Source organism: Erinaceus europaeus, chromosome 13 (genome assembly GCF_950295315.1).
Source record: "Erinaceus europaeus chromosome 13, mEriEur2.1, whole genome shotgun sequence".
NCBI lineage: Eukaryota > Metazoa > Chordata > Mammalia > Eulipotyphla > Erinaceidae > Erinaceus > Erinaceus europaeus.
The window spans coordinates 24,936,278-24,955,466 of NC_080174.1; the positions used below are offsets into that span (position 1 = coordinate 24,936,278).

At 37.2% G+C, this 19,189-nt stretch overlaps 1 protein-coding gene across 3 annotated transcripts in view; it reads right to left on the minus strand.

Moving 5' to 3' along the window:
• Positions 1 to 19,189, minus strand: part of IBTK (inhibitor of Bruton tyrosine kinase) — an 81,327-nt gene that overhangs the window by 48,907 nt on the left and 13,231 nt on the right. For 2 of the 3 annotated variants that reach the window (XR_009553667.1, XM_060205428.1), the window contains exons 5-16: positions 15,044 to 15,154; positions 13,985 to 14,155; positions 13,447 to 13,564; positions 13,182 to 13,362; positions 11,396 to 11,519; positions 7,328 to 7,505; positions 6,216 to 6,393; positions 3,900 to 4,496; positions 2,915 to 3,001; positions 1,916 to 1,998; positions 1,797 to 1,834; positions 681 to 777 (exon numbers count right to left, since the gene is read on the minus strand). Coding sequence is in view for 2 of the 3 variants with exons in the window: in XM_060205428.1 (XP_060061411.1) it covers positions 681 to 777; positions 1,797 to 1,834; positions 1,916 to 1,998; positions 2,915 to 3,001; positions 3,900 to 4,496; positions 6,216 to 6,393; positions 7,328 to 7,505; positions 11,396 to 11,519; positions 13,182 to 13,362; positions 13,447 to 13,564; positions 13,985 to 14,155; positions 15,044 to 15,154 (1,963 nt within the window). In the remaining variant the exon portion in view is untranslated. The remainder of the gene's footprint in view (positions 1 to 680; positions 778 to 1,796; positions 1,835 to 1,915; positions 1,999 to 2,914; positions 3,002 to 3,899; positions 4,497 to 6,215; positions 6,394 to 7,327; positions 7,506 to 11,395; positions 11,520 to 13,181; positions 13,363 to 13,446; positions 13,565 to 13,984; positions 14,156 to 15,043; positions 15,155 to 19,189) is intronic. The other variant, XM_016191454.2, reaches the window with a different exon arrangement.

Genomic DNA, 19,189 nt, shown 5'->3' on the forward strand with positions numbered 1-19,189 from the left:
GAACCGTCTGGAGAACTCTCAGAAGGCTAGAAATGGACCTACCCTATGATCCTGCAATTCCTCTCCTGAGGATATATCCTAAAGGAACCCAACACATGCATCCAGAATGTTCTTGTACACATATGTTCTTAGCAGCAGAATTTGTAATAGCCAAAACCTGGAAGCAACCCAGGTGTCCAACAACAGATGAGTGGCTGAGCAAGTTGTGATATATCTACACAATAGAATACTACTCAGCTTTTAAAAATGGCTACTTCACCATTTTCAGCCGATTTTGGGTAGACCTTGAAAAATTCATGTTAAGTGAAGTAAGTCAGAAGCAGAAGGATGAATATGGGATGATCTGACTCTCAGGCAGAAGTTGAGAAACAAGATCAGAAGAGAAAACACAAGTAGAACCTGAACTGGAATTGGCATATTGCACCAAAGTAAAAGACTCTGGGGGGAGGAGGGGAGCGGGAGAAGAATACAGGTCCAAAAAGGATGATAGAGGAGCTAGTGGGGGTGGGGGTTGTATTATTATATGGAAAACTGGGAAATGTTATGTATGCACAAACTACTGTATTTACTGTTGAATGTAAAACATTAATTTCCCAATAAAGAAATTAAAAAAAAATTCATATTGACTTTCGCACAACTCCCTTATATCTTAAATTCCTTAAGTGTGCTTTCATTAATACCTTTTATCACCACAGCTTCATCGGTATAGAGGTAGTCCAAAATAACTTTCAATGTGTCAGACTGTATTGGCATTTCTAGAGGTGCACAACTGGAAGCCTAAATAAAGTATAAAAATTTATGTTAAACAATGTAAAGCTTTTATATTCTGATATTGGTCACTGGTATAAAACATTTTTGTACAGGGATCACACAAAATGCAAAAGGAGAAAATCTAATATACAGGGGGTCCGGCGGTAGAGCAGCAGGTTAAGCGCACATGGTGCAAAGCACAAGGACAGGCATAAGGATCCCGGTTGGAGCCCCGGCTCTCCACCTGCAGGGGAGTCGCTTCACAGGCGGTGAAGCAGGTCTGCAGGTGTCTCATCTTTTTCTCCCCCTCTGTCTTCCCCTCCTCTCTCCATTTCTCTCTGTCCTATCCCACAAGGACAACATCAACAACAATAACTACAACAACAATTAAAAAAGCAAGGGCAGGGAGTTGGGCTGTAGCGCAGCGGGTTAAGTGCAGGTGGCGCAAAGCACAAGGACCGGCATAAGGATCCCAGTTCGAACCCCGGCTCCCCACCTGCAGGGGAGTCGCTTCACAAGCAGTGAAGCAGGTCTGCTGGTGTCTATCTTTCTCTCCTCCTCTCTGTCTTCCCCTCCTCTCTCCATTTCTCTCTGTCCTATCTAGAAACGACAACAACAATAATAACTACAACAATAAAACAACAAGGGCAACAAAAGGGAGTAAATAAATAAAATAAATATTAAAAAAAAAAAGCAAGGGCAGCAAAAGGGAAAAAAATCTTTAAAATATATATATATATATATAATATACAAAGCTAAAATAATAAATTTAACTTTAAAATAGGACAAAAAAAAACTTTATGGGGGGGGACACACTCTGAGATTCCAAGATCATGGTTAAACAATAAAGGAGGACTTTGATTAAGTAACATTTACAATTTTTATTTCTAAATATTTTCTTTTCCAACAGGCTTTAGGAAGTAGAGTTCAGTAAAAAAAAAAGAAAGAAACTAGATTAAATTATAAGGTTCTCATTTTAACTTTCTTGTATATATACAGATCAAAGATATCTAGGTAGCTTATGTGGTCTCTATTTAAAATCTTACCTCAATCCATGAGCTACTCAGCATACTACGAAAGTATTCTGAAAGAAAAAAGTTTGATTCATTAATAGTGAAAAAATACTAAAATAAATAAATCAACAACAAACAGAAAGTATACCTACCAAGTCTAGCACAAAGAACACATTTATGACACGGAAATTCCTTTCCATCTGCTGATTTCATGGTCACATCACATAGAAATGAACTGCAAATATATATGTGTATGTATGTAATTAAAGAATGATTTCTTTACATAACAAATAACAAGATCTATATATATGTATATATATAACTTTTCACCTATAAAAAGTACATATGGGGAGTCAGGCAGTATTGCAGCAGGTTAAGTGCACATGGTGCGAAGCGTAAGGACTGGCATAAGGATCCTGGTTCAAGCCCTTCAGCTCCCCACCTGCAGGGGAGTGGCTTCACAGGTGGTGAAGCAGGTCTGCAGGTGTCTATCTTTCTCTCCCCCTCTCTGCTTCCCCTCCTCTCTCCATTTCTCTCTGTCCTATCCAACAACAACGACATCAATAACTACAACAGTAACACAACAAGGGCAACAAATGGGAATACATGCATTTTTTTAAAAAGTACAAACGTACCTAAAATCAAAAACTTTTAAAAAACACATTTAGAATCTTTATTTTTGAAAAAAGTATATAAAGTAATCATAATGATGAAAAGGCATACTAAGTATAATTGGTAGATTAACAGCATGCCCTACTTATGGTAAAATATAAAACTACACAATCAAAAGTAAAATGAAAAATTCCTTTCTTAAATTGAAAAAAGAAACAAAAAATTATTTCATTTCATGTTTGTTGAGCATTTACCTCAAAAGTTCTCCATTTTCAGAATGAAAAATAGAAAAGATAAAAGATTATCTAACTACCCAGTTTGCTTCAAGTATGAGTAGGAAGGGTTGTTTCAACATCTAAGTGACAAATTCTAGAGATAGCAAGTTTATCTTGGGCTGGGGTAGACAGGTCATGCAAATAGATTCTCATGCCCGGGGCTCCAAAGTCCCAAGTTCAATCCCCTATACCACCATAAACTAGAGCTGAGTAATGCTTTAATTTAAAAAAAAAAAAAAAAGTTATCTTAATTTCCTAACTTACCATTTTTTCTGATTTAGCTTTAGTTTATTACCAGTTTTCTTGACAATAACATTAATTTTTTCATTTTCAAATTTTACTCCATCTAATCTGTCAAGAACAAAAATTAACATTAGATGAATATAGTTCCCTACCAAAACAAGCAAATTATAAAACTTCAATAACTCAGTTTATATCTCAACATAATTATATAACCCATATCACCTAGAAAATCATCACAGCAAATTTCCACTCTATGCTAAAGAATAAAATATACCTTCCTTTAATTGTACTTAGAATTATAATATATTAAGTACTATTCTTGGTAAAAGACAAATGAAAGTAATGGCACTAATTCTTCAATACTTTTTAAGTCTCAACAGAAACACACACAAACACACAACTTTCCTGCTCCTCCCCCACAACTAAGGTTATACCACAAGTAATATTACCTTAAAATAAATACAAAACGGAAAAAAAAAAAATCCCAGAAAGTCTGGCTTGTAACTATGACAAGTAGTATTAAGTATTTTATTAATGCTGTATGACAAAATACACCAATATGAAGTCAGTGGTATTCCTCCCAATTTATATATTTAAAAAAAATTAATGTTATTCCTCCCAATTTATATATTAAATCTGAGGCTCAAGGAGGAAACAAAGAGAATTTAGCCTGGCTAATAACAAAACTCTAAGTCCTATGTACATTTTTTTAAATCCCAAAACATCATACTTCTCATCAAACATTATCTTCCACTCAGGATACCTATTAATACACACACAATACAAACACAGGAGAAACCCTCCTATCCTTTAGGGTTTTAATCCAGAGTCCCAGAGATATGTCCAGAAGAAAATAGAGGAAGAGCAAATCCATGTTCCAACCCCAACAAGGGTTGGGCCTGTTGGAGTGCAGGGGGTATAGAGAGAATAAAAGAAAAGATGCAAAAAAAGCAAAGAATTTTATACTGAGGATACTGAAGGTATAAATAATATAAAGGAGCCATACCTACTACTTAAATTACTGAACCCAAATTTCTTTGCAACATTTTGCAACATTCTGACAGGATCATCTTCCCCAACATTTTTTCCTTTTTTAGAAGATTTAGGTTTGCTCTTCTGCCTTTCACTAACTGTATGCTCTTGATTGCTTTTGTAAACTTCAAATGCTGACTTCTGATTAACTTCATGGAAATTCATTTTATTCAAGTAAGAATTTGAGGTGCCCTGAGACTCTTCTGGTATTCTGTTAAAGTTTAATCTTGGTTTGAAGCCATGAGTTAAAAAGTCACAAGTATCTGTGTATATAAATTGTAAAAGGTACTCAAACATATCAGGATGAACCTTCTCTACCACAAAAAGCTGGCATCCAACAGAATCTTCATCTTTCCGATAGACGTCTGTAAAGTCCACAGTACTGTTTGACAGAAACAATTTCTGAAAAAAGTCAGAACGCACTGCCAAAATATATTTATGTGCAGGGAATAGTCTATTGCCAACTTGAAATGTCACATCATGGATGTTGTCCATTTCATCTGTTTCCCGCAACAATTTGCCAAACTCTTCATAAAAGGACGACGAAGATACAGTTGGGATTTCATAAAGGCTAGAAAATAAACAAAAACCTCTTATTTTCAAGAAAAATTTAACAAGCATTAAATTTTAAAACCTTATTTCTTATTAAAATTTGACATTTCATAAAAACGTTAGATCACACACAATCTTAAGTACTGTATCAACCTTTCATTTTTTTATTTTTCATATTTGTTTTCTTCTAAACTACAACAAGATTTTCAGTTTTTCTTTGAAAGTAATCATTCTCTACTTCTACAAAGTAACACTGAAATATAAAGTTTAAATTAACTTTTAACAGAAAATGTTAACTGAAACATTTTTAAAATAATACAGTTCTCAACTTCTCAATTCAACAGGAACTGAATCAATATTTAAGCCCCAGGCCACCACTTCCATCCTCAAGAGTAGATCAGAACTGGAAATGCCAAGATAAGTATATTTCAGTATGTATAAACAAAGAGTCTGGAAACCTGGTTTTTCATTTTGTAGGTAAGCAATCAGACTTTCCCAGTTTACAATTCACCATTCTAGGTAGAGGAACTTGATCAGCCTAGAACTGTGTGGTTTCCTAGGAGATTAAGACTTTCAGTGATAAAAATGGGACAGACCTGGGCAATGCAGAATGAATAGTCAGCTTATTTTTAGCAATATATTCCTCTTAACGATACCCTTCTTATAAATCTTAACTAATGAGACTTAACGAGATTTGCACAGTGATTTATACTGCCTTATATGTGACCATATCATCCTAACTCTTCTTTTGTTATTTACCAAATTTATTCAAAGTTTGGAATTTTTTACAAACTATATAATCAATATTTACAATATACTTTTCAGAGTCTGAGAAACTAAAATACCACATAAGGGGAAAAATAAACACAAGTTTTGTGTGTGTGTGTGTGTGTGTATGTATGTATATGTGTACATATATATATATATATATATATATATATATATGCGCCTGTGTATGTATACAAAAACACACACTTATATATACAAATATCTTTTTTAATAAATAGTTTATGAACTAAACATACTTCTCATTTCCAGTATGACAAATTCCACCTTCTGAGTTAATCAGTTAATCCTAGTAATACAATTATATGTCTAAAACCCTCTACAAGATTATAGTTTAATTAAATCTGCTCCAGAACTGCTTTGCCTCCAAGGTTATCACCAGGGCTCGGTGCCTGTACTATGAATCCACTGTTCCTGGAGGCCACCTTTCCATTATGTTGTAATGGTTGTCGCTCTTGTTGTTGCTGTTATTGCTGTTGTTGTTGCCAGATACAACAGAGAAAAATCGAGAGGGGGAGATAGAGAGGGAGAGAGAAAGACAGACACCTGCAGACCTGCTTTACTGCTTGTGAAGCGACCCCCCCCTGCAGGTGGGGAGCAGGAGGCTCAAACCGGGATCCTTGCACCCGTCCTTGCACTTTGGGCCACATGCACTTAACCCTCTGCGCTAGCACCCAGCCCCCGTGACTTCTCTTTTTAAAAACTTTTTTATTATCTTTATTTATTGGATACAGATAGCCAGAAATTGAGAGGGAAGAGGGTGACAGAGAGGGAGAGACAGAGAGACACCACTCATGAAGCTTCCCCCCCACAGGTGGGGACTGGGGGCTTGAACCTGGGTCCTTGCACATTGTAACGTGTGTGTGCTTAACCAGGTGCACCACCACCCAGCCCCCATAGTGACTTATTTCTAAAAATGAAATTTAATGTTTATGTATATAGATATATATACCTTGTTTTTGGATCTGACTGCAGAATTGCAAAGTTGCATCCACTTGGATCTGTGCTGACACTAACAGCTCTATGGGCAAAAGTAAGTTTCTCAAGTCGGATTCTTTCATATACACTATTTATATCAAACACGCAAGATGCATCCGAAGAGGAATTATGTAGGTTTGACAAGATCTCTGCTAGAAAGAAAACAATCCATTGAAAATATTTAAATAACTTAGAAATAGGATAAAAATTAGAATATGGAAATATCTTTCATTATATATAATTATATATAATCATATATATATATATATATAATCTTCTTGAGAAACTACAACATTTCTAACCTATATATTGACAGTACACATGAAATTCTGATGGGTCCATTCTGAACTATTTATGAATATCTCAACAATTATACCCTCAATATTGCACATTTATCTTTCTAAAAGGCTAACCTAATGTTTCATTGGCTTTATAAAATTTCTCAGCATATTTTAAAACAAGATAAACTTAGTGTCTACATATTGTACCTTAGCTCTCTCACTTCTTCCTCCCCCTTTACTCCATGTCTTGTCATGCATGGGACCCAGGTTTAAGCCCTGGTACCATAGCACTGCAGGCAGCTCTGGTGTTGTGGTGCTTCTTCTCCCTCTCTTGTTCTCTCTAAATCAAAGTCAGCCCAGAGTAGTAAAAAAATAAAACTACACAATTTTCTGTCAAGTCAAAGTTAGCAACTGGTAACAGTGAGCCACTATGTATTAATGATAGGCATGCACCATGACCTCAGGCCATACTTAGTTATATCAAAGATCAAAGAGCCTGGGTGACAGTATACCTGGCTGAGCACACACATTACCATGTGAAAGAACCTGGGTTCAACCCCCCAGTCCTCACCTGCAAGAGACCTGATAAAGCAGTGCTGCAGATGTCTTTCTTTATCCTTCTCTCCCTCCCCCTTTCCTCCAATTTCTGTCTCTAAACAATACTTAAAACCGAATTCCATTTACCTGTACACACACACAACTCAAAGTCAAAAAACATATAGTAAAATCACTTATCAATTAAAATTTATGAATATGATTACTTGTGAATAATATTTTACATGAAATAGATAATATGTGAACTGACCCTTCTTTTCAGAGCTCTTTCTTTTTTCTTCAAACCATTTTCCTCTAAATCCTTCGCCATCCCTTGTAACAAATAGAACTTCATTTCTATTTAAAGCAATGTCAGAAATGAAGACTTGACGTGGATAGGCCCATCGACACTGTTTTAGAGAACTGCTGACTGATCTCCAACAAAATACCTAAGATGAAACACAAATTAGGCCATAATGCAAAGCAATACAGTATCTGAGCAATGGAAATGAAAATAGCCATGGCTTGTAATCAAGAAATGTTTCCAAGTTAAAAGCTCCAATGTTCATTCCTTTACCGAAATTTATATATATACTATAAAAATCCAGATAGTTGTGTTAAGAAAAAAAACAAAACAAGGGGAGTCGGGCTGTAGCGCAGCGGGTTAAGTGCAGGTGGCGCAAAGCACAAGGACCAGCATAAGGATCCCGGTTCGAACCCCGGCTCCCCACCTGCAGGGGAGTCGCTTCACAGGCGGTGAAGCAGGTCTGCAGGTGTCTATCTTTCTCTCCTCCTCTCTGTCTTCCCCTCCTCTCTCCATTTTCTTTCTGTCCTATCCAACAACGACAACAACAATAATAACTACAACAATAAAACAACAAGGGCAACAAAAGGGAATAAATAAATAAAATAAAATAAAAAAGAATGAAAAAAAAAAACCCTGCATTTTAAAAAAGCCTCTCAAGCAAACACGAAACATAAAAAATGCTTTAAAAACATCACTCATAATTATTTCAGTCAGGAGAAATATCTCAGCTTGTACAGTGGTGGTCTTACATATCTGAGGTTCCCAATTCAAGCCCTGATATGACATTATGACATATACAAGAGTGGTACTCTGGATTCACACACACACACACACACACACACACACACACACACACACACACACAGAGAGAGAGAGAGAGAGAGAGAGAGAGAAAGAAATAAGCATTTTTTTTCTAAGTAATTTTCAGTATTTTTTTGTTGGGGCAAATAGTTCTGCAATAATGCTAAGAATTTTTTTTTTCTAAGTCAAAATATGTAGGTCAGACTTTTTCTATTTCCATTAACATGTGGTGGGGAGGGAGGGGAGTTTCACAAGAACTGAAGCAGTACGGCAGGTGTCTCTCCCTTCCTTCTTGTTTTCTATTTCTACCCAATAAATACATAAAATATTTTTTCAAAGATTAACTGCAGTAGACTTGTATCAACAATCCAGCAGATGGAGCTTTCATTCAACTGCAAAAATGTAAAGTTTTATAAAACTCAGTAATATTCAAGAAATACTATTATAAATATTTATTTTATAAACAAAACAAAATAACTGTTTTTAGTAATCATGACACTGAACTTTTTCTGAGTGATATACACAGTATCTTTTATTTTTAATGTGACACCAGGAAAATAATGAACCTAACGGCTTGTGCATATATGACTACCATCACTGAAGGCCACCTCAGCCAAGTTTTTTCATCCACTATTGGGGGGTTTGGGGACACACACATATCCAACACTGCTCCATCACTTAGTAAACACAATAGCCCCCTGACTCCTAGCTACTTTCCCTGTTGCTCCCATGTGATGCTGGGGCTCAAACTCAGGGTCTTACATACTAGGCAAGTCATTCTCCTGGCCCATTTGAGTTCCATGTCCCTACATTCCCTCTGCTGGAAACTGTAGTAGTTTTCCCCAGGTCATAGACCTGGATTGACCACCATTTCTGTAACTATACTTACATACATTTGCCCATTTTTTCCATCATACTGCCTTAACTTTCTTTCTAAGTCACATCTACATCTACTATTACTTCTGTCTGTCCTTCCTTTTCTCCTCTTTCTCTGGGTCCTCATGGAATTGGGAGTCCAAAGTTCTCTGGTCATCTTCCACTAACATTTCTTTTTTTCCTCCAGGGTTATTGCTGGGCTCGGTGCCTGCACCATGAATCCACCACTCCTGGAGGCCAATGTTTCCCCTTTTGTTGCCCTTGTTGTTGTAGCCTCGTTGTGGTTATTATTATTGCCATTGTTGATGTTGTTCGTTGTTGGATAGGACAGAGAGAAATGGAGAGAGGAGGGGAAGACAGAGAGGGGGAGAGAAAGACAGACACCTGCAGACCTGCTTCACCACCTGTGAAGCGACTCCCCTGCAGGTGGGGAGCCAGGGGCTCAAACAGGGATCCTTACGCCAGTCCTTGCGCTTTGCGCCACGTGTGCTTAACCCACTGCGCCACCGCCTGACCCCCATTCCACTAACATTTCTCCCCCTCTGAGCATATGGACCTTAAAATAGTAGTTACAATTCTCTTATCTCTGTAATTTGATATCATGTTTAATCACTGATGCGTATATCAAATAACCCACAAAAATTCTGTATTTCTATTTTAAGCATAGTAGTACTAAGTACAGAACCAGCTGAAAGCCATTAAACTCAAAGATAATTTTTCTATTCTTAATATTGTGTCTTATTTAATTAAGTAGTACATTTTTTTTTTTTTGCCTCCAGGGTTATGCTGGGGCTCTGTGCCTGCACTATGAATCCACTGATCCTGGAGGCTATTTTGCCCCTTTTGTTACTCTTGTTGCTTATAGTTGTTGTGGTTATTACTGTTATTGCTATCATTGTTATTGGATAGGACAGAGAGAAATGGAGAGAGAAGTGGAAGACAGAGAAGGGGAAAAAAGATAGACACCTGCAGACCTGCTTCACCGCTTGTGAAGCGAACCCCTTGCAGGTGGGGAGCTAGGGCTCGAACCAGAATCCTTACGCCGGTCCTTATGTGCTCTGTGCCATGTGTGTTTAACCTGCTGCGCTACCGCCCAGCCCCCAAATAGTACGTTTTTTAATTTGTAATTTAAGCCTCACTATGTGACATTAGTTAAATATCACCATCATACTTTCTTAAAGTGCTGATTCAAAAACAGGTAGGAAAATGAGGTGTTGGGGGCCAGGTGGTGATGCACTTGGTTGAGTGCACAGGTTAAAATACACAAGGGAAACACATGAAAAAATGCTCCAAGTCTTAAATTGTCAAAGAAATGCAAATAAAGAAAAGAGTAAGATACCACTTCACTCCTGCGAGAATGTCATAAATGAGAAAAGGTAATAGCAGCAAATGCTGGAGAGGTTATGGGGTCAAAGGAACCCTCCTACACTGCTGGTGGGAATGTAAATTGGTCCAACATCTGTGGAGAACAGTCTGGACAACTCTCAGAAGGCTAGAAATGGACCTACCCTATGATCCTGCAATTCTTCTCCTGGAGATATATCCTAGGAACCCAACACACCCATCCAAAAAGATCTGTGTACACATATGTTCTTGGCAGCACAATCTGTAATAGCCAAAACCTGGAAGCAACCCAGGTGTCCAACAACAGATCAGTGGCTGAGCAAATTGTGTTATACACACACACACACAATGGAATACTACTCAGCTATAAAAAAATGGTTTCAGCCGATCTTGGATGGACCTTGAAGAAATCATGTTAAGTGAAATAAGTCAGAAACACAAGGATGAATATGGGATGATCTGACTCTCAGGCAGAAGTTGAAAAACAAGATCAGAAGAGAAAACACAAGTAGAACCTGAACTGGAATTGGTGTACTGCACCAAAGTAAAAGACTGGGGAGAATACAGATCCAAGAAGGATGACAGAGGACCTAGTGGGGGTTATACTGTTATATGGAAAACTGGGAAATGTTATGCATGTACAAACTATTGTATTTACTGTTGAATGTAAAACATTAATTCCCCAATAAAGAAATAAAAAAAAATACACAAGGACCCAGGGTTGAGCCTTTAACCCCCATATGTAAGGGGAAAGCTTTGTGAGTGGTGAAGCAGAGCTGCAGTTGTCTCTATTTCTCTTCCTCTCCTTCATCCCCCTTCCTTCTCAATTTCTGACTGTCTCTATCCAATAAATAAATATAATAAAATTTATTTTAAAAAAGAAAAAAAACAGGTAAGAAAATAAAGTCTGTGGGAATTACCACTATCAAAAGAATATGTTTTCCCACTACTAGTTTTCTGTAGCTACCAAATAGGACAAAATTATTAATTTTGACGCAAGCAAATACTCACCCTTCCAGCTCCATCCATTGCGAGAATGCAAATTTTCTGACCTCCATTTTCTTTTAAATGTTCAGGATCAACTTTATATTCCATATGCCCCCCAGATACAAGAACCTTTTTTAAGTTCAGTTGTCTGAGTGAAAGAATAAATTTCAGATAAGTATGTTTTCTTAAATAAACATGCTACATTTTTCAAGAAGTGACTATTCAAATGATGTAGAGCAGTAACTATGAAAGGTAAAGTAAGGCTATCTTTTATCCCACCCTTCTCTAAATTACCCCTTACACAGTGGCAGATGTCTTTCTATACTACAAGCTTCCATCCCAAACACACCTAGCTGCACAAAAACACAAATATCTAAATCCCTACTTTGCTAATAAACATATTCACTGGTCAGAGACAAATCCCTTAACTTGTTTGCATTTTAACAAAAAAAAATATATAAAAAGTGTAAATTCCAAACAGGTTCAGTGTGAAACTATAGCCTATAATCTTATAATCTTGTAAACCACTATAAATCATAGAAAGGCTTAAAAATTATAATAATAAACAGAAATTATCAACTTCAAAAATGGGCAACCCAGCAGTTTGGAGAGCAGATCCAACAGAGCACACACTTTACCATATGCAAGGATCCAGGTTCAAGTCCCCAACAAACACTAAGGAATACTTGCACAGGGAAAGCTTATGAGATATTTAACAGCACTATAATGTATATTACTATAATTATAATGAAATACACAAAACGAGTAAGTAAACAGAATTTAAAAGTTTAATACTATATAGTGGCAATAAGTGAATAGTAAAAAATAGTGCTGCCAAATCAAATGTATATTAATTTTAATTCTTATTTATTTATTATTGGATAGAGACAGAGAAATTGAGAGGGGAGGAGGAGATAGAGAAAGAAGAGACAAGAGAGACTCCTGCAGCCCTGCTTCACCACTCATGAAACTTTCCCCCTGCAGGTGGGGCCTAGGGGCTTGAATCTGGGTCCCTGTGTACTGTAATGTGTGCGCTTAAACAGGTGCACCACTGTCTGACCTTCCAACTATTTCAATATTAATCAATATTGAAAATTTATGCAAAATACAGAACTCTGCACTTAATAAACTTTACAACTGCTTTTAAGTACTTTATGTTGCTCAAAGTAAAATCACCGACGGTGTATTAAGGTATGGTTTATGCACAGAAGATGGTGAATTTCAGTCCATGAACTCAATACTTTAGCTTTATGATTCTGCTTTAACAGACTTTCTGGACTAGTCAACTGAATAGCTAGTTCACTGTATGCTACTATAACATGCTTTCAGGCACACAAATGCTACTATAACATGCTAACAGGCTACACAAATACAAAGATAAAATAAAATGCCAACTAAGTACACTTTGATTAGTAAAGGACCCATCTTTATATGATGACTGTTTTAACTAAATAAGTACCTAATAAAAAAAAAGTGACTAAGCATGGACACAACTGTGCTACAAATCAAAAATTATGACTGAGCTAGTTCTGTACTTGCAAAGCATAAAAATCATATAGATATTTAACTTTTTGTTCAACAGAGTTCAGAAATACTGTTTTTACAGCTTAAAATGAACTTTTATATCTTAGCTGGATCCTTGACAACAGGCTTAAGTTAGTAAAATAAAAACCCCTGTCTCTATGCTTATTCACTTCTCCCCATGACACTTTAGAACTCAAAGGAAAAAAAAAAAAAAACTACTCAAACATTTATTAGAAGGATTAAACTGTTACTAAAGGCTATGTTTCTTCCACAGGAACATACATACTTAGAAGCCACCTTCTTGCACTGATAGTCTGCAAGTAAGTAGACATCTCCCCTGGTGGTAACACAGACTGTGGCCCCATCACTTGCAGCAACCAAAGACAGGCCGATATCCTGATGATGAAGGGCAGAGACCTGACGAGGAGAAGTTACACACTTTTCTCCATTGGGATCTAGTAAGTAACCTAGAATAAAAGTAAATAAATCACAAAATATCTACTTTAAGAATCCAATTTATTGATCAGATATAGTCATAAGTATTCTCTTACCCAGTTGTCCACCATTCAGCCCCATGGTATAAACAGCTTCTCTGGTCCACAGCACTGTATGAAATCGACCTGCTGCCACTCCAATGACTGTCCTTCCCTTCAGACATTTTGCCTGCATCTATTCAAAGCAACAAAGACAGCACTTTACTATACATCTATGAACTAGTATAATTTTGCTAGGATCCAGGACAGTAGCAAGTATATGGCATATATGCGGGCAATGTTCCCTTAAGTAATCAATAGCAGTTGTTATTACAGACTTCAGCATTCATACCGAGACCCCCAACTCTTCTCAGAATACAAGACATTTTAATGGAGAGGTAGTATTTTTTAAGTTTAACAGATACAAAAACTCTCAACAGTGGCATATTAACATTTTAGGCAGATAGTTCATTTTTCCTGTGGAAAATAAAAGATTTAGTACTAAAAAATATACAGCATTCAATATAAATATGTTGTTCTGTCACTACCTTTTTAAATTCCATATTGATTCTGTAACAGACACATTTAAACATTATTGTTCAAAAAAAATGTTTACCTGTCTGGGTACATTACAACTAGAAGGTGGAGGAATAATTCCTAATTGATGAAAAGTATTCAAACCAAAAGTATATACACATCCGTCTTCAGTTAATACGACAGTATGGTCCTTAGCAGCTGCTACCTGGGAACAGTTGTGACCAGTCAATCCTTCTACAAGTCTAGGGACCTGCAAAAAAAAATTAACTTTAACACATCTAGTATTTATATAAAAAACACAAATAGAATCTGATGACAGTATATTCAAAACTGTTTGACTAGTGACTATGTCATACAATTCAGAAATGAGCGGATAAAGTTTAGTAAGATATGGACACTCATTTACAAGTAAAATAGAAAGTTTCAGTAACACAGGAGTCAGTATTGTAATTATACAATGAAAAGATTAGTCCAATTTTTAGGCTAAAAATAATAAATAAAATAATAATAAAATAAATAAAAACCTTAACTAATTCACAAGGGTTTTATAAATAAATTGCCCTTACTCTAAACTTGATATACCAGAAAAGTAACTGAATTTTTTAATGTTTTGTTCATTTATTTGATAGGACAGAGATAAATCAAGAAGGGGAAGACAGAGAGAAAGAGAAAAGACTCCCACAGCACTGCTTCACAACTCATGAAGCTCCCCCCTCAGCAAGTGGGGAGTGGGGGCTCGAACCTGGGTCTTTGAACATGATAACACGTGCACTCAATGGGTATGCCACCACTTGGCCCAATAACTGATTTTTTTAAATTATCTTTATTTATCTATTGGATAGAGACAGCCAGAAATTGAGAAGGAAGGGGGTGATAGAGAGGAAGACAGATAGAGAGACACCTGCAACACTGCTTCACCACTCGTGAAGCTTCTCCCCTGCAGGTGGGGACTGGGGTCTTGAACCCGGGTCCTTGTACATTATAACATGTGCGTTTAACCAAGTGTACCATCACCCGGCCCCCCAATAACTGATTTTTTAAGATTATCAGCTGGTAAATTATTTTCTACTTATAGTTGGTTAAAACATTTCAGTGAACTGAATCTTCCAGTTTTACCAAAATGTTGCATTTCAATTACCAAACATGTCTGTTCATCTCCATGTCCTAAACGACCTCCAGGACCATGACCACAGGTATAAACCTCTCCTTTCTGAGACAGAAACACTGAATGGAATTTACAAAGCACAATCTGAAGAAAAAAGAAAGAAAGAAAATATTATTAAACTTTTCTGAATAAGTTATCTATTATTTTACTGGCAAACAAAACAGAAGACTCCTTATATAATAGTTTAAACTGAAGGATAGGTACATGGGGATTCATTCTACTCTTCTACTATGACCGTGCTTAAATTTTTATGTAATAAAAATCAAAAACATACACTTTGTTATTTATTTTATTCCTAACAGGGTGACTGCTATGGCTTGGTGCCTACACAATGAATCCACTGCTTTTGGTGGTCTTTCCTTGCCTTTCTTCTCAAGAGAAAGAAATTGAGAGGAAAAGGGGGAGGTTAGAAAAGGAGAGAAAGACAGCTGCAGCACTGTTACATTGCTGGTGAAGCTCTCCCCGCCCCTGCGCCCCCCCCCCCCCCAATCTGCCAGTAGGGACCAGGGGCTTGAATCTGGTTTTTTACACATGGTAACATGTGAGCTCAAACTGGGTGCACCAAGGCTTGGCCCCCATGCTTTATTTTAAAACTAAAAAAAAAAAAAAAACCCACTAACATATGGGGAGAAAAAGAAATTAAGCACATGCTATTACAGAGACTAAGTAAAATAGTTTCTTTTGTTTGCCACCAGAGTTTCATTGGGGCTTTATGGCTGTATGATCCCACTAATCAAAGCAGAGTCTGTTTTCTGGCCAGAGAGAAGTCAAGAGACAGAGACCGAAAGAAGAGACCCCACAGCACTGCTTCACCACTTGTGAAGCTTCCTCTTTGCATGGGAATCCCAGGTGGTCATCAGAGGTCTGAATTCAGATCTTCTCCCATTATGAAATGTGAACTTGGGAAAGTCTCCCACCCCCCCCCCCCCTTAAAATAGTCATTCTTAAGTTTAGGTCTTTATATATATAGGAATTATCCCATTTCATAAAAACTGAAAGTATTAAGAATTAAGCAAAGTATCATTAGAGGAAATGTAACAATTACCACATAATGATGAGTATTATTAAAGAAAATAGTAAAAATGCCTTAAGAGTACTTTATCAAAAATATATAGCAGCATCAAGTATAGCCGAGCAGTAGAGGGTCATTATTATTTTTTTATGTCTCTCCAATTTTATCCAATATCTTTAATAGCATCGTGACTTTAAATAATAATTTCAAATTGTTCTCTCTGCCTTCTTCTCAATATTCTGATACATAAATTTATGTTTTCATATACTCATAGGAAAACAGGAGTATGGATATTTTCAGAAGGCAGTAAAAGGTAACTAGATAAATGTCAGTACTTACATATCTATGTTCCTATCCCACATACATCTTTTTCAATACATCTAAAATTAAGTACACTCATGAGCTGGGGAGACAGCAAGCAGAAAGTTATGCAAAAAGACTTTATGGCCTGAGGTACCAAAAGTCCCAAGTTCAGTCCTCAGCATCACCATAAGCCAGAGCTGAGCAGTGCTCTAGTATAAAAAATAAATAAAATAAAGTAATATTCAGTATACTCATTTTACCTTAAAACTATTTTACTATTTTTATTCTTTTGCACTGGGACTTCATATTCGTGTAAGATTTCACTGTTTCAACTGGACTCTGCCCCCTGCTGTCGTATGCTTTACATTGGTTTGTTCTAGCCCTCCCCCGCCAAGAGAATTGGATGAGTCCTGTTAATTTCGCGGGCCTGCTTGGCCCCGCCCCAAGGAACCGCGGGAGAGGGTTCCTGAGTTCAAGAGTGCCAGAGTTCCTGGGTTCCTGAGTTCCAGAGTAAGAGAGAGAGTGCTTGTGCCGCCGCAAAGAGACAGCAGAGTTCTGTTTGGTGATTAGTTTGTCTTAGTTTATGAATCGTTGTTCCTGAATAAAGAAATACAGCTTCCCTGCCCAGCCGTTGTCTCCGTGTCTCTGTTACCCGCCCGTGAAGCAAGCCAGCCCGGCTAGAGCCTACAAATTTTAACAACACCCTGCCTTTCCCACCCCCCACAGCTTTTAGTTCAGATAGAGACAGAAAGAAAGAAGAGTAAATTGAGGGAAAGAGATGGGGGTGGGGGGAGGATACCCTGCAGCACTGTTCCACTCTTCATTAAACTTCCCTCTGTATATTGTCCCAAATGTTGAAGTGTACTCAAACGGGGTCCTCCTGCATGTTAAATGCTTATCCTGGTGAGATTATTTTCCAGCCTCTATGCACTTTTCTAACAGATTTTAAAAAAAAAAAAAAGATTAAAGGCTGGAGAGAGAACTTAAGGAGAAGAGGACATTCCGTGCCATGCATGCAGTCCAGGTTTAAATGCCAGAATCACATGGAAAATGTCTTGGAAATGGAGTAAGTTCCAGTGCTGTGGTGGCATGCCATCTCTGTCTCTAATTTAATGTCAAAACAGCCAGGAAGCAGTACATAGCCAAGGCTGTCCTCTACCCACAACATACATACAGGCACACAAATTTAAAAAGAAAAATTACTGTCTAAAAGACAAAAAGTACTCTGGAAAATAAAAGAATTATACACTGATTTCCAAAGTCAATTTACATGTATCTATGTATCCTTTATGTATCTTTGGTAAGTTCTAAAAATAAGTAACTAAACATACTAAAATATCTTGGAAATGTAGTCATTCTCATTAACAAGTACTTGAAAAACAAACACACTTGAACTTGTAATACAATTAAGAGCTTGTATGTGAAAGTAATTTTATGCAACCCAAAATAATACATTTTGTGCAATTTTATATTACATAATAAAATACCATTCTATTTCTGACTTGTATTATTAAATACCTAACACTAGAGTTTAAGTCTTCCAACTTTTAAACTTCTAAATTGGGCTGGGGAGACAGCATAATGGTTATCTAAGATTTTCATGCCTGAGGCATCAAAGGTCCCGGGTTCAATCTCTAACACCACCCTAAGCTATAGCTGAGCTCTTAATAAAAATACAAATTATTAATTAGATTCTATTTTTTTAAACAAGATAACTGATTACGATTTTTTCATCTCAACTCTCCCTAAAATATATCTGTCCCAGTAGCAGTTACTTTACATTGTAATGTCTTATAGGATCAATGACTTTTCTGTGATTAGTAGAACTTTACATATCACTGATTTTCAGTAAATCAAGTCATAAACTTGCTTTTTTTTTGTTTTTAACCAGAACAAAGTTCTATGTGTTACCAATAAACTATCTTCCCAACTCTTGCTTCCTCTTCCTGAGTCATGCACTGCTTGTCCTCCTTTCAAATCTTATCGTAGTGGTCATTTTAAACCTCAGTGTTAAGGTCTCTTCACAAAATATTCTTACATCTTTTCCTTAAGTAAAACAGCTTTCTCTTTGTATACTATTTCATCCATAACCCTCTCAACTGGAATAGGCTCAATTGTTCTATAACACACATACATCAGGATACACATACACATACATCTTGCTCTAACCACTTGCCATGCTGCACTTTCCCTCAATCTTACTAAAGATCCTGACACCAGGCTTATGACTTGGGCCCATCCCATGTCTTTTAATTAGCTCAAGTCCCTTTCAGGCCTAATAAGATGGCCCGGGGCCAGGTGGTAGCGCACCTGGTTGAGCACATGTATTACAATGCTCAAGGGGATGCATTGGATCGACCTTCCCGTGGTGCATCCCGTGAGTACCCATTCATTGGGGAAACTGACGATCCTTCCTAGCCGACTGAATCCACATGGATCCCAGTCACTTTCAAAGCCAACAACAAGCAGCTCCTAACAGCTTTCAAGCTGTTGGTCCTGCTCTTCGAGTCCTCCAACTTAATGTTGAGGGGCTGTCCTTTGCCAAACGTGACCCACATAGTCAACGACTGCCACCTCTCCAGATTCAAAGGAGGTCTCGAAACTTTACATCAGGCTCAACCTGACGCTGTTGACTGGCTACAGAAGAAGGGCAACCGCTAGAAGAAGAAACAATGCGCAAGGACCCGGGTTCGAGCCGCCAGTCCCCACCTGCAGGGGGAAAGCTTTATGAGTGGTGAAGCAGGGCTGCAGGTGTCTCTCTGCCTCTTTCTCTCTCTATTACCCCATCCCTCTTGATTTCTGGC